The sequence below is a fragment of the Pseudorca crassidens genome, chromosome 10 (genome assembly GCF_039906515.1).
Source record: "Pseudorca crassidens isolate mPseCra1 chromosome 10, mPseCra1.hap1, whole genome shotgun sequence".
NCBI lineage: Eukaryota > Metazoa > Chordata > Mammalia > Artiodactyla > Delphinidae > Pseudorca > Pseudorca crassidens.
In genome coordinates, this window is record NC_090305.1 from 36,416,058 (window position 1) to 36,432,345 (window position 16,288).

The 16,288-nt window shown below is 41.0% G+C and overlaps 1 protein-coding gene across 21 annotated transcripts in view; it reads right to left on the reverse strand.

The window, feature by feature from the left end:
- DNAH8 (dynein axonemal heavy chain 8) overlaps positions 1-10,574 on the reverse strand; it is a 327,555-nt gene extending 316,981 nt beyond the window's left edge. For 13 of the 21 annotated variants that reach the window (XR_010946846.1, XM_067753094.1, XM_067753083.1 and 10 more), the window contains exons 1-3: positions 10,191-10,574; positions 4,971-5,528; positions 4,727-4,861 (exon numbers count right to left, since the gene is read on the reverse strand). Coding sequence is in view for 14 of the 21 variants with exons in the window: in XM_067753094.1 (XP_067609195.1) it covers positions 4,727-4,861; positions 4,971-5,483 (648 nt within the window). In the remaining 7 variants the exon portion in view is untranslated. Of the gene's footprint in view, positions 1-2,377; positions 4,698-4,726; positions 4,862-4,970; positions 5,529-10,190 lie in introns of those variants that run through there. The other 8 variants (XM_067753096.1, XM_067753098.1, XM_067753082.1 and 5 more) reach the window with 7 other exon arrangements.
- Positions 10,575-16,288: the final 5,714 nt, after the last annotated feature.

A 16,288-nucleotide genomic window follows, 5' to 3' on the forward strand; every position in this document is an offset into this window, starting at 1 on the left:
CCAAGAGAAACTATTCTTAAAAGTTGATTTGTGGGACAGTAAAACTTATTAACTAACTGTTTTGTTTGACCAATTATTTGAGTAATTATATTTTCAGCAATTATAATTTGACCTATATTGTAGCCAAACTAATATAAAAACAAATTAATATGATGTCTTCCATATTTATGAGCATGAATTTAATTACTTATGAGTCAGTATAATTATCTTAGTAAGTAGACATCTAGGTCACATAAACAAAAACTCTCACACATCATTAGGGAAACACAAAAGTTTACTGACCCCCCCTTCACCTAGTTCCACTGATTTCATACATAAGTGTCTTTCCTGGGCAGTGGGTTTCTCTTCACTTACTGACCTATTCCTGTAGGAAGTATCTCAGGTCTGGCAAAGCCTCTCACCCTTGGACAATGGTTCTCAAACTTTTGTGTGCATCAGAGAAGCAACGAGGGGACGTCTTAAAAATAAAGAACGCTGGACCCGAGGATTTGCATTTTTAAAAAGTTCCAGGTGATGCTGCTGCTGGTCCTGGGACCACGTTTGGGAACCACCACCCTGGGAGATGAAATGGAGCCACGGAGATGAGCAAAATTCTAGCCCTTCATTTTCTACTCTTCCATCTCACACGTAAACTTGGCTCTCTTGCATAATTACCATCTAAAAGATACAGAAGCTGTCAGCATAGCTATTCTTGCCCAGTTCCACACTTTCATGCTGTATGTGACTTCTATGACCCATCAGCTTTGAATGCATCCAAACTCTCAAAAGTAGACCGCATGACTGTGATTAAAAAAAAAATTCAATATCAAACGTAATGAATTCTTGTCTTTTAGACATGTTGTACTCTTGAGGCCAGCAGAGTGAAAACCGTCGTGGGCCGAAATCATGACTGCGGTTAAAAATTCACTTATAATACGTAATACTTTACAAATGCTTCATCTGAGTTTCACCACAACGTTGCACTAGGTAAGGTGGCATTATTATGCCCCTCTTGCAGAAAAGAAAATTAAAGCTAAAAAGAATTTGAGGGGACTTCCCTGGTGGTGCAATGGTTAAGAATCTGCTTCTCAATGCAGGGGACACGGTTTCGAGCCCTGGTCCAGGAAGACCCCCACATGCCGTGGAGCAACTAAGCCCGTACGCCACAACTACTGAGCCTGTGCTCTAGAGCCTGTGAGCCACAACCACTGAGCCCACGTGCCACAACTACGGAAGCCCGCGTGCCGAGAGCCTGTGATCTGCAAGAAGAGAAGCCACTGCAATGAGAAGCCCGCGCACCACAACGAAGAGTAACCCCCACTCGCTGCAACTAGAGAAAGCCCACGCAGCAACGAAGACCCAACACAGCCATAAATAAATAAATAAATAAAAAGAATTTGAGGACTTCCCTGGTGGTCCAATGGTTAAGACTCTGCGCTTCCATTGCAGGGAGGGGGCACAGGTTTGATCCCTGGTCAGCGAACTAAGATCCCATGTGCTGTGCAGCCCAGCCAAAATAATAATAATAATAATAAATTAAAAATAAATAAAAATAAAAAGAATTTGAGTGAAGGACCCAAAGACACATACCCACAAGTGCAGAACCTGGAACTCCAGATCTGCTCTCTTTCCACAGAACTGTGCTGCTGCTGTCTTGACTTTGGAAAACACTATCATGTAAGCCAGGAAAGTAATGTCTGTGACTATCATGAGCAGCGCTGAATGAAAGTAGCAGGAACACACGAAGTAGCAAAAGCTTGAATGCCAATGCGGCAGAAACCTCTGTATTGGTTAGGGTCCTGGCAAGCAAAGGAGTCGTAACAAAGAGGCTCTGAAGAAACCTAAAGAGGCTACTTCTAGAGGCCAGAACAGGGTAAGGGAAGCTGTGGCACTAGCAGCAACACAGGACTAGCAACAGAGGAAAACCAGTACCACCTCGAGGCCTGGAAGGGAGGGCGTTGGGGGGAATGGGGTAGCGGGAAGCAGGCTGAGAGCTGGAGCTGGGGGAAAGGGACTGTTCGGGAGGACACTGGCAGAAACGTGGCCAAGTGGGGAGGGATCAGGCTTCTTTCTCTTCTGCCCTCCAATCTCCTGCTGGTGGCTCCCAGAAGCCGAGCCACGTGGAAACCAGAGGATAAGGGAGCCCATGTGGTAGATTCCAGAGAGGTCAGCCTTCCAGGCCACAGAGCAGGGTGGAGCACAGTCGGGAATGGATCTGAAGGCAAACAAAATAACCACCACCTCTGCTGCTGTCTACCCTTTTGCGGAGCCTTTAATGAACTGTTTTCACTCTGGATTGCGCAACAGGCCTCACATAAAAGAAAAACTTTTCCATACACCCAGTTACCTAAACAACCACAACAAAACATACCACCTCTTGCTCCAACTTCTTACTCACCCATCCACTAATCGCGATGCCAATTTACTACATGTTCTTGCTCTGTCCATGTAATCAAATGAGCACTCTAATCTCTCCCAGATTTTGACATTGGTTTCCATCCTAGATGTACTTACTATCTTCCCTCCACTGTGGCTTTGCAATTCACCAGCAACTCTTAAGGAAACACCTTTCCTGGCTTGACTCTTCCCTTAAACCTAGATTTCCCATTCCTTGCAGCCTAAGCAGTGTCCGGCCTGGTCTATGAGAGCCTTAAAGGAAGAAGCTAACCACAAAGACCCAAAGTCCAAGACACGCCCCAGGAATGACAAATGGAAGGGTTTGCAAGCATTGGGCACTCCCACTTCCTGGGCAGCATGTTAGCCAGTGAGAGAGACTTCCTCCAAGTAGAGAATGCCAGCCCAGAAAACCAGGTGGCAAATACTTAAGGGTGATAATATCACCTCTGTAGATACTCATCTCCCCAACTTAGTCCTGGCAGCAGTCTTCCTCTGAAGGCACTGCCCAGTCCCCACGTCTATGCCTAAATCTTTTGCAGAGCTAGTGGGATTCCAATTGTGAAGTTAGCCAAATATGTGGCCTTGAAATTTTCAGGTGCAACAATGTTGATTACCTATATAGTTTCTTCCCTAACCAAGCACAGGAATGGTCCTTGGGACAGGCTTGAAGCCTGCCTGGGCCTACTGAGAATCACATTTTTTAGAAATTGGCCTTCCCTTCCTCTCTTGGTCATCTGCTCAGTGATGTGTGCAAGGTTGTTTTGCATCACTTTCTTCTACCTAGAGAATAGGCAGACACATAACCAGAGTCACCAGAGGAGCCAAAATAGAGAAGGGAGGCCAGGAGAGATGAAAACAAATGAAAAAACAATACAAACAAACAAAAACAATTGAGAGTGGCAAAGAGAATCCTGCTGCCATTGGGTGGTACCATCCATAGCCCGGGCAGGTTACAGAATTCGTGAGGCCCAGTGAAAACTGAAAATTCAGAACCACTTGTTTAGAAATTATTAATAATTTTAAGATGGCAACAGGAGATCATTTATCCAAGGGTAGGGCCCTTCAGCACAAGGGTCTACTCAACTAACAGCCTGCATGCCCGTGAAGCTCTCCTTAGCCACACGCACATTCCCACAGGGAACTCTGGTGACCCGGGAAACCATCCTACTTCCAGTCGCTTGCTGTGGCACCTCTTGTTTTATGTACACATCTCCAAGGTTGTCTATCCTTTGCCATTAAAATAGCTCAGAGCTATTGATCTCTCTGCATCAATCACATGCCCATGTCACTGTAACACACTAAGGGAACAAGAAAATGATCAATCCCATTCAACTGTCAGGGGCCTGCCAGTTCTAAAGCTTTATAAGGGTCCTGGAAGAAATGAAGGGCAGACAACTTCCAGAACTTGGTAACATACTGCATCGAGCAAGGGAGAGGCTCTTTTAGGAAATATTCCACAGACTCTTCGCTCCTAGAGCAAGCTAAAGAGTTTTGCCCAAGTTCACTGGGCAAGAACAGGGAGTATGGACCCTGATAATGGCAACCTCACCACAATGCCGCCCCCATTGCAACTCTCTCACCCTTGCATTCAGTGGGACAATCAGCTCACCACCAGCATGTACCTGCTCACGGGTCTTGTAGAAGCTCCAGCCCAGGTCACTCCTAGACTTGACAAAAACTCAAGCAGCTAAGAGTAATTTTGTTGAAAATTTAGAACCTGAGCTATAAGGAAGCTATGAAAGTGCTTCCAGGAGCTGCTATCAAAGTCACAGTTTATCATATATTACTATAATTAAGGTGACCATATAAATTCATCATCCAAATCTGGGACCCTTTTAGGAGTGAAAGGAGGAACTGTTAATAATTATGCTAGAAAAGTAGGCATAATCCAGGGCTCTCCCCGGCACGCAGAGACGCACGATAATCACCTCGTTGTTTTCGACTATATTCATGCAGTAGTCACTGTTCCCTAGCTCTATTTCTGCAGAATAGAAATATTTTCTCTATTTGTTTTTCTATCCAAATGATTTACACGCGTAGTTTATATAACCCGTACTTTTAAAATATCACTCTACCTGTGCTTGACTATCCCTCTAACTTCTGAAGCCATTTTGAGTTAGAATCTTAGCTCAATTCTAGTTGCCAACTCTTTTTTTCCCTTCCTCCACAATAGTAGGCCAAACTAGAAATATCATCCAACTGGCTATAACTATGTAAAATAAAGCTTCTTCTCTATTCAGTTAAATCCCAACCTTCTCTTTCTAAATGTTTTGTTGTTCACAACGATTCAAGTTTCTTCAACCAATCACTTCTCAAAGAGTAATTAAAAAATAATAAGACTTAAACTTACAGATGGGCAATCCAAAATTAATTCTTCAACAGTTGTTATGTCCAGGCCAAGCTTTGCTGATAGAATTTCAAATATATATTTGTATGAAGGGTCAATTTTCATTTTTCGGTTTTCCCTTGCATCTCTGAATCTTGCCTAAAGAATGAAAACCATGTGTAAAAATTGTAATTATGAAGAAAAATCACCAAAATATTTCATTTCAGATAAAAGCGACACTTAATAAAAATGGTATTATAAGCAAAACCTGTCTCTCTCTTAATGTTTCCTGTAGATTTGTAACGCCACTCATACTTCGGAGATATTTGGATGATCTGCGGGAAGACTGAGAGAGCACCTCAGAAGGCACTGGTTGAACCAATCGTGGCGCAGGCCTAGGTCGAACCCTTCTCAGATCTGGGTCATCTTCATCTGGCATAACTATCCTTTCATCAGAAGGAATGTGATTCACATAATCACTTAAAGAGGAAGTTGGACCTTTTTCGGAAAGAGAGACAGTATCTTCTGCAGATGCCTCTACTGGGAGGGGAGGGGCCTCTTCACTGGAAGGAGGAGGAGCCTCTTCTTCCGGAGGTGGGGGAGCCTCATCTCCTGGGGCCTCTTCACTGGAAGGAGGAGGAGCCTCTTCTTCCGGAGGCAGGGGAGCCTCATCTCCTGGATCCGGAGGGGCAACATCTTCTGAGCTAGGAGGTGCTGCCTCTCCCGAAGAGGACGGGGCTTCTTCTTCCGGAGGGGGTGGGTCACCTTCTTCAGCGCTCATGTTATCCACTCCTTCCACCTGCAGAGCACCTTAAAACTTCAAAACCTAGGATTATAAAATTTTTTTTTTAAATTGTTCAATAAATTGAGTATGATGTATTAATTTATCCCTCCCATTGAAGCTAGACAGGTAGCAAAATTATCTGTTTCTCTCATACTGCATTATCTAAAGAAACTAAGTTTATAGGGCTAGAGAGAGAATTTTTTTTAAAGTGGGACAGCGCGTGCACGCGCGCACGTGCACGCGCGCGCACACACACACACACACACACACACACACCCCTACACCTACACACCTCTAGGGTCTTTTTCAAACTATAAGTAACCACTGCAATTGATGGGAGGACACCTGTCCTCAGGTATGGAAAAAGGGCTGAAAAAAGATTGAGAGCGACTGTACTCCAGGACCAACTGGTGATCAACACCAGTATACTTATCCAAGAGATCAAGCAAAGAACTACATGGACTGAAATGTTCCTTGCTTGGGGGAACTCTGCTACTCTACAATTCACCAATCAGACACTCAACTGTCCAGCCATCTCATCTATATGAGCATAACCAGGACCACCCAAAAAGCATAAAACATACTCTTGGAAGCCAAAATGAATATCCCAAGTCCAAACATAAAATTCATGCTAAAATGTGATTGTGACTATTTACTGAAGCAACGGTATCATATAAAGTATAAATCCAACCTACCCAATCAGAAAAGCTCCAATTATAAAGGAGTGTGGAAGTTATCATGAGCACATAACAAGGAAAATTAGGGGGCACCAGCGGAATGGGACAAAATGTTACTTACAGAAAAAAAAATCATATTTAGGACAGTAATCAAGCCTCCATCAAAATAAATAGGAGTTTGGGATATGGCTAAGATCCAGAAACCAGTATAACAGTAAATACCTGAAGAACAAAAGAACAAATTCCAAAGCAGACAGTCCAAAAGAAGAAGATAAAGAGGCTTTCTAGTGAGAAATTCTGAGGACACTGGTGCAGACCTGGCCTAAGTAAGACGGTGCTTTGTATGAAAGGGACACCAGCAGCCCTCCATCAGACAGAGATAGCCTGTAACCTGCACCTGACATCTGCCCTCACCAGGTTTTCCAAAGGACCCATAAACAGCTGAAATTGTTTTCTTTGATATGCTAAGGTTGGCCTATTCAAGAACAGAAAGACCCAAACTGACCTTTTAGCTGCCAGCTAACCAGTTTACCTACCCACACCCAAGATGTCAAACAAGGACCAATGTTCTCAAACTGTCTGAAGTATTTATTTTCTCATCCCTCTCTCCTCTGTCTTTTATAGATCCTGGTTTTTGTCTTTGACTCTTGGCCACAATCTAATGTCTAGCTTTTTCACACAAGAGAAAATTTGCTTGGATAGTAACTAATTAAATGTCTCTTGAGTTATTATTGGGCACAATAAAGATCTACAATACCCAGGAGTTGTGTGTGCATTACATTCTTACACTTGAAACTGGCCTAGAGGAGTTGGTTGTGCCATCTATAGTAACTCAAGAACAATTATGATGATACACATTAGTGAAGTCCTATCAACTACCTGTCACTCTGCTCAAATTTATGCTTTTGAATTCTGCCAAACAATTTACTTTACTCCCGTAAGAGAATCGTGCCTTCTCTCAAAGGATATCAACAGGCATTGTTGTCTGGTTTCTGAAATGAAAGCAAAATTTACTTTAATTTCAATAAATGGTGAAACACATGTACTGACTGAGCTCAGTAGGGCCGGAGAGCTTCTCCATAGGCAATAAATGCTCTTTCGAGAGACACACAGTTATTTAAGCCAGTATAGAGCCACTATTATTTAAGCCATCAAGGAAAGACTAAAGTTGAATCATGACATTTTGTTTAAGAAATCAAGGAAGTATACAATAAATCTTAATGAGTTTTCCATCTAAAAATGACAACTATTTCTTAAGTACTGGCACAGATTAAATTTTCAGAAAATGTTATTACCCAACACAATTAATTCCCTGGAGATTCCAGATAGTTAAGATTCATGGCACATCATTTCAGAACTAGAAAATAAACCTCAGAAATCACCTAGCTTAACTCTCCCTTTTTACTGATAATGAAACTAAGATCCAGCAGAGTCACAGATCTTATCCAACTGCACACCCAGTTGATCTTTCTAAACTTCAGAGCATGTCACATCACGGCCCTATTTAGTTTTGCCCCCTTGTTCACCTAGCTCTTTGTAATCTTGCAATGAAAGGATATTAAAAGCTAAAAAAGCTTAAGGTAGTCCTGAATAACATCAGTTAGGTTAAACAAAATCTATGACTAAGGTCAGGCTGAATCGATAGGCTTAAAGAAGGAAAATTGAAAGCAAGTAAAAAGGAATGGGAAAAAGAAGGAAAGAAAGCTGAAAATAAGACAAATACAGTGTAAAGAGAAGAAAAAAACCCGGAAATCCTCTCCCTCCTAATCAAGAATTCCCCAAGTTTATAATAAAATACACTGAAAGAGGTCATTGTGAGTTACTCTGCTCCCATGGTGATATAATAAACATAGTCGATAGCCTCAATTCAGGTAAACATATTTAAATATAATATACATATACTTTCCACCTCTAGGTGTGTCTCCTTACCTCAGTTTCCTTGGGATTTATGTGAAGCTGTATAAGGGGGTGGTGGTGGGGGAAAAAGCATTTAATTTCTAAAACTTATTAGAATACTCCTCTCGGAATATATGTTTTATGTAAAGAGTTCAATTTGTGCTCTGTGAATTGAGCGCTGACATATATATCTCACGCTAAGGACAGGATAAGCTCTTATTTTGTGAACATAAAGAGTCTTTATGGTCAGTAGTCTGTACACACCGACAATACGGAAAATGATAAGGTTTTAATTGCTATCATGACTGAGAAACAAGTAATTTCTAAATAATTTGTTACAGTTTACATTTTTAAAGTAAATCATATACCTCAGACTCTCAAAATAAATAAATTACTACTGCCATTTTGGGGAGATTTTGCTTAAGGAAGCTATAGAATTCTTCCTCTGATGAAATCATTTGAGATGCTTTTCCTACATTGTTTTCAAATGTCAAATCATAGTTGGCATGTAATGAACTCTAAATATAAAATGTCAGTTTACCACTCCCAAAGACTGATGCAATTATTTAACTGTAACTTAGAAAATGTACACAGCTGTTTTATATAGAATTCCTAAAAACTGTAGCAAAAATTTTAATAGATTACATAGTTGAAATGGAAAAATTTTTAGTAAATATAAATTAGCTTACTATATATTCACATGTTTGCATATATGCAACATGTTTGCAACAGCAAAAAGAAGCAAGTAAACAAATACACTTCCTGGAAACAACCAAAATGTTCCTTAATAAAGGATGCATTAATTGTACCGTAGTACACTGTTCAATAAAATTTTAATTTAACATTAGCAATAAAAATAATGAGGTAAAGCTATATATAGAGATATAGAAACGTCTCAATCACATATTGTTACATGGAGAAAAAACCAAGGTAGTACAGTGCATTGTATATCAAGCTGTATAAATTTTTTAAAGTGTATGTAGGCATATACATGGTATTTCACCTATTCTAAGATGCACACTTTTAAGAAGGTTTAACTGGCAACCTTTTTTCCTTTCCTCACATCTTTTTCTTTATGCTGTTACATATAATATGTAGTTTCCATCTATGTAATTGTATAAAATTATAATCAGTAACAGTTTAGATTTAATAAAATGCATTAGAAGCTTTCCAGGAAAGATACACAATGAATTATGAACAATGATTACCTTGAGTAAAAAAGGCCAGATAAGAGAAGCAGAGGAAGAGCTGTACTTTTCAATTTGATAACTTTATGGTTTTTAAAAAATTATAATCATGTGCATGTTTTACTCGTATAATATGTGTTTATACAATAACACACAATATGTGTTTATATTTTTCTCCTATGTATCTTAGGACTTAAAATTTAGAAGCTAAATTTCCCTCTGAATTTTAGAATTTAACAAGATTACTTCGGCAACGAAGGGGCGGGTCTTTACTCCAAGTATTCACGCTTTGCTGGCTATAAGAGCACAGAGGGGATGCAGGATAAACACCTTTTCGTGTTCTCCTCCTCCCCGTGTCCTCCCCAGACAACTTGCTGCCAAATACAATCATTTTAAATTCCCACCACCCCTTCTCTTTAAGTTCAATTTTGGAGCTTCATTGGACGTCCACAAAATCATTCCTAGTCATTTCCAGGAGCAAGTTGCCATTTCAACCACACCCCTTTCTCTTGTGCCCATCTCTGTACCCCTATCCCTTCATGATGACTAAGGGGTCTCTGCGTGCTTGGCCGCTGTGATGACATACACAACCGAGAAGCCCCTCCAAAGCAAAACGCACAAACGGAGGGGGGGAGAGGGCAGACTGTTAAACACACACAGGGTGGTCAACGTCAAGAAAAGGTGAATGAACAAAGGGCTGAAAGAGACTAGAAGGGAAAGAAACTTCTGGAAAAAAACGACAGAGATGATGACATTTGACTTGGGTCTGAAGAGCTGTCAGGAGAGGACGGGAGAGGGGACTCTCCTAGCAAGAAAGCAGGGAAAGGCTTAGATTGCTTAGAAGAAGTGGCAAATTTAGTGATGAGATTTCGGGGTGTAGGGGAGTGAGGAGGAGCGAGGAGCAGAAGATAAGCCTGAATGGCTAGGCCTTCTGTTTGTCTTACTTTTGAATCCTTAAAAGGGGGAGCGGGGTGTGGAGTCTGTCAGACGTCCAACGAAGAGACTGGGATTCACCAAGGGCAGGAGCTGGCTGCGGGTTGTAGTCGGGTGGGAACTGGACAGCTTGGGGGCATTAGCGGGGAGCTGGGGGGCAGAGGGAGGCAAGTAGGCCGGACCTCAGCGGGGCTGGGAATCCGGCTCTGCGCGGGTCTCCGAGGCGCACTCACCAGCCACTCAGCTCAGCCTGGCGACCCCGAGCGGCCGCGCAGCCCCGGGAGCTGCTCCTGCTTGGTCTCCGCGGCCACCGAGGCTCGGCCGTTGGGAGTCCGAGGCCAGCTCGCTCCCCGGCGCGTAGCGCGGGCTCCGCCGGGCTCTGCTCCCTGCGGGGCGCGGGGCGCTGGGACGCGGTCTTTCCCCACCCCGTGCCGGCCCCCGCGCGCTCGCAGGCCGGGACACTCACCCCACGAGCCTCAGAAGTGAAACACTGTTTAGGGGCCCCGCGGAAGGAGCAGCTGCCTAGAGATGGAATATTTCAGGGGGTGGGGACTTGGGAGGATTCCAAGGTAGGCTTTGAGGGGATTGGTACGGAAATGTGTTGATATATAAAATAGCGTTTTCTATGACCTTTACGTTTTCTGAAGTTACTTCGTGTCTCACTAGAGAACATTAAATGTTTTCTTTTGAATTTGTTTGCTCAGAAACCTATGACTGGTAATACAGAGAGCAGAAGGACGGAAAAAAATGGACTACTTTTCAAAGTTTACAATCCCCCTCCGCCCTTTCCAGTACTTTTTTTTTTGCGGTACGCAGGTCTCTCACTGTTGTGGCTTCTCCCGTTGCGGAGCACAGGCTCCGGACGCGCAGGCTCAGCGGCCATGGTTCACGGGCGTAGCCGCTCCGCGGAATGTGGGATCTTCCCAGATCGGGGCACGAAGCGTGTCGCCTGCATTGGCAGGCCGACTCTCAACCCCTGCGCCACCAGGGAAGCCCTCCAGTACATTTCTGCGTTTACCCCTGACGAGGTGTGATGGGTCTCCATTTTAATTAGGTGTTTATATATATACATATATATATATATATTTATATATATTCTGCACTACCCAGTAACTCAATTAGTTCTGAAACTCAGATTGTGAACATGCTGTAGTCCTGGGTGTCCTCATTTATAAAATAAAATGCAGGAGATAAGATGATCTCTAAGTTTCCTTCTTGTTCCAAAAATCTATAACTCCGTGATGTTTGGTTTCAAGACTCATTGACTGAAAGATGATACTATGGACAGAAATAAAAACATCAAGACAACCCACTGGAAATGTCTAAATGTTGTAGGGAATGTGCAATTAAAGTACACAGATTATCAATATTTATTGTTATAATTGTCCTAACATAGCCACATGATCTTATTATCAAATAACAATTTAAGTAGCCAGCCATTCAAGTAAAATATATATGAAATATATATAAATATTGAGTAACTACCCACAGTTCATTCTTTGAGCTTTTTTTTATGGCTGAAACAGCATACCTATACCCTGTTTAGTTGTCCATCCTATTTAGTTTGAAAAAAAAAAACCTGACAATAGAGACCTAAGCAACTAATAAAACAAAGTTCATTAAGGAAAATTAACTCTACCATAAAAGTATTTTAAACATACTCTGAGTAGATTTCCTAATCTTAATTTTACTAACATACAAAACAGAACAAAAAACAAAACAGGTATGTTCACCTTGCAGTGGGTTGAATTGTGTCCCCCTAAAATAAGTCCAAGTCTGTTGTTTCCTGGTACCTGTCTGTGAATGTGACATTATTTGGAAATAGTGTCTTTGCAAGTAAACTTAAGGATCTCAAGGTGAGATCACCCTGGATCTACAGTGGGCCCTTAATCCTATGACTGGTGTCCTTAGAAGAGAAAGAGGAGAGAGATTTCAGACACAGGGAAGGAGGCCATGTGAAGACCCAGACAGAGATTGCAGTTATGCTGCCACAAACCAAGGAACACATGGAGCCAACAAAAGATGGAAGAGGCAAGGAAGGATTCTCCCCTAGAGCCTTTAGAGATAGTATAGTCCTGTCAACAACTTGATTTCACATTTCTAGCTTCCAGAATTGTGAGAGAATAAATTTTTGTTGTTTTAAACCACCAAGTTTTTGATGATTTTTTACATCAGCTCAAGGAAACTAATATCCCTTCTACCAAAAAGGAAACAATTCTAAACTCTATTTGGAATTTGTGTCTTCTAAAATAGTGACTATTCTAAACTATTCCTTCCCGACTATTGCTGTCTTTTCTTTTGTTTCTCTATGTGGTGCTTATTACTTTTAAGCTTTTAAAAAGTATATTATATATATTTAAGAGATACAGAGAGGTATAAAGAATAATACAACTATCCATTTACTCAACATCCAGCTTAAGTTATGAAACAACGTCAAAACATTTAAATCCCCAGTATATCCCTCCCCTTTGGCGTTTTCCATTGTTGCTTAGAGCAAATCATGTTCTTGAATTTGGAGTTGTTTTTCCCAGGTACTTCCTGATGCCATTACTGGATGTATATTTAGCCCTAAGCAATACATTATATTCTTACAGAGTTTAAAACTTTTTTAAAAGTTGTATTGGTCATATGAATTCTTCTGCAACTTTTAATTATTTCATTTCTATTTGTGAGGTTTATCACTGTTGGAATATGTTCCTCAGATTCATTCATTTTCACTTATGTATATTAGTCCACTGTGAAAATAACACAATTTATTTTCTCACAGTTGGACATTTAGGTTTTATCAATTTTTTTTTCTATTCCAACTTTGTCTCTTATACTTAGAGTGTAGGCATAATAGTCCTCTGGATATGTACTTAGTAGGATGTACTGTATTTAACCTTACTTAAATACTGTCAAATTATTTTCCAAAGTGTTTATAATAATTTAGGTTTCCACCAGCAAACACTGCTCCTCATTCACACCAACACTTGATACTGATACACTATGAATTAAAAAATTTTTGTCAGTCTGAAGGGTATGAAGGGAAGCTCATTTTTATATTAAATTGCATTTCCCTGTTTTCCAGTAAGTTAGAGCATTTTTTCATGTGCCTATTAGTTACTTGTGTTTCCTCTTTTGTAAACTGCCCATTTTTCTCTTTTGCCATTTTTTCTATTGAGTTACCTTTTCCTCATTGATTTGTAAGGGTTTTTACATATTATGGATACTGATCCTTTGTTGGCTATGTGTGTTGCCCATACCTTCTCCCACTTTGTGGTTTGTCTTTTTACTTTTTTATGCTGTGTTTTAGTTAAGATATTTTTTCTTTTATATTTTGTGCTTTTACATCTCACTAAGAAATTCCTACCATGAATTCATAAAGATATTCTCTGATATTTTATTCTTTACATGTTTAAGTTTTACCTTTTCACTTTTATATCTTTAATACACACTTGGACTTCTGTTTTTCTTTATGGTATGAAATGGAGAAATCTGCTTTTTTTTTTTTTTTTTCATATAGATAAATGATGACATCCTAGCACCATTCATTGAAAAAGTCATCCTTTCCCCAATGATCTGCAGTACTAGCTCTGACCTAAATCAAGTTTTCATGTGTGTACATGTGTGTGATAGTTGTGTATTGCTGCACAACAAATTACCCCAAAACTTAGCAGTTAAAAATAACAAACATTTATTATCTCATAGTTTCTGTGAGTTAGGAATCTGGGAGTGGTCTAGCCGGGCAGTTCTGGCTCAAGGTTCTCACAAGATCAACTTGTTAAGGGGTCAACTGGGGCAGCAGTCATCTCAACGTTCTCCTAGGAGAGGACCCACTTCCAAGCTCACTCATGTGGCTGTTGGCAAGCCTCAGATCCTCACTGGCTGTTGACAGGGGACATCAGTTCCTTGCTACATGAGTCTCTCCATATGTTGCTCACAACGTTTTAGCTTGCTTACCCTCTGAGTGAGAGACTGGAGAAAAAGAAAGTAAGAGAGACATCCCAAGACAAGAATCACAGCCTCTACATAGTCTAACTCAGAAGTGACATCCCATCACTTCTGCCATATTCTATTCCTTAGAAGTGAGTCACTAAATCCATATTCACGGGGAGAGAATAACACAAGAGCATAAATACCAGGGGGTGGGGATCATTGGGGCTATTTTAGAGCTGCTTGCCGCAGTTCCCATTTATTGATCTATACCAGTGCCATTGCCACATTGTCTTACTGTAGATTTATACTGTCTTGGATGGGTAGGTTCCCCTACTTTTTTTCTTTTTCTTTTTGGCCTTGCTGTGCAGTTTGCGGGATCTCAGTTCCCCAACCAGGGATTGAACTGGGGCCACAGCAGTGAAAGTGCCAAATTCTAACCACTAGATCACCAGGGAACTCCCCTCATTTATTCTTCAAATGTGTCTTGTCTATTTGGGGCTCTAAAATTAGAATCTACAATCAGCTTATTCAGTTCATTGAAAAACCCATCAGGATTTTTATTGGAATTGCACTACATTAATGTATTAATTTGTAAATGAATCAGTATTTTATGATATTGAGTCTTCCTACCCATTTACATGGTTTATCTCATATATTCTGGGAAGTTCACCAGAGGGGTTAGAGGAAAAACACAGCTTGGGATGGCTTTTCAATAAAATGTTTCAGACAAATTTCTTTTGTCTGAGCTTCCTATGCAAAAATTCAGTGGTAATGCACAGTGCGTTGAGGGTTAGTGTATTGCCTCAACTCCTTGGTTTAGCAGCTTTAAGGTCTATCTCCATGTCCAAGTTCTGTAGTTGTAGTACATTGAGTTTTGACAAGATATCCCTCAATAAGTTAGCACCAGGTATGCACAAAATTTCTGTTGAAACTCTATACTTCAGTTTGCACAGGAACTCTCTTCTTATAAGAACAGCATCCCTCTTCTTTTGGGGAACTGCTTTGCTCCCCGATTCCAAGCAGGTGGCTCTAATCCAGGCTGTCAATTACTGTGCTCTGACCACAGGAGTAAGCACAGGTCCTAGTCTAGGCCAACAGAGGCTCCTCCCTGGATTTTATCAAAATTGGAATTCAGGGAAGAGGTTCACTCTTTCTCTGGTGAGAGGCTGAGAGCTCCAGGTTTCTAGACTAGAGGAGCAGTTATGTCTGACAAAATGAAGCTGAGATGAAGAAAGAAGCTGAGATAAGAGATGGAGACATCTTGGTGGTGGCCAGGTGCCTGGTGCTAGATGCCTGGTGCGAGATGCCTCCCTGCCCTGCTTCAGTTTGATTGGGTGAGCCAATAAATTCCCATTTTGCCCAACTCCCTGAAACCCAAATTCCTGACATCCATCCATCTTTTTGCTAATTTATATAGACCATCCTATTCACTTAAAAACATTGTCAAATCTCATTCCCCATTCATTTATTAATACAAAGTCCTTTCCTAAATTATGGTTACAGTGATCATGATCATTTAGTCTTTCAACAACAGGAAGTATTTATTGAGAATCTACTATGTGCCCGTCATCAAAGAACACAGTGATGACTAAGTTTTCCAATGAACACAATTAAAATATGTGCCTTAGCAAAATTAACGTAAAACTCACTGTAAGTTATGGACATTTAGATAAGCAGTGAAACCATAACTTAAATCTTGTTTGATCCTCACCAAAATCCTGCAAGGAAGCGCAGAGAAGGTTCAGTAATTACTCCAAGCTTCTACAGCTAATAAACAGTGGAACCAAAACTTGAACCTAGGTTTCTAGAGTTGTTTTAATTATCCTGTGCTGCTTAAAGTGAGAAAATAGTTTTGGATCCTTATAATTTAAAAATCATAACTCCCAATTCTCTTTCCATCAGATTCGTATTTCCTACCACGTTGCAGCCCTGAGGTATGGGTGGTTACTGAACTTCAACAGTTAAACAGAAACAAAATTAGGTCATCAAGCAACAGCGAGAAACGCGCTTTCAAGCTGGCCGGTTTGGATTTTTTTTTTTTTAACCTCAAGGTGCCCTCCATCATACGCAAGGCACCTTGGGAATTGTAGTCTTGGGTGTTGAGCGCTGTGGCCCGAGGCGCTGACTCACTGGGACCCAATCAGCAGACAGCCAACTTGCCCTCCGCGTAGCAATTGGCTGGAATTCAGCG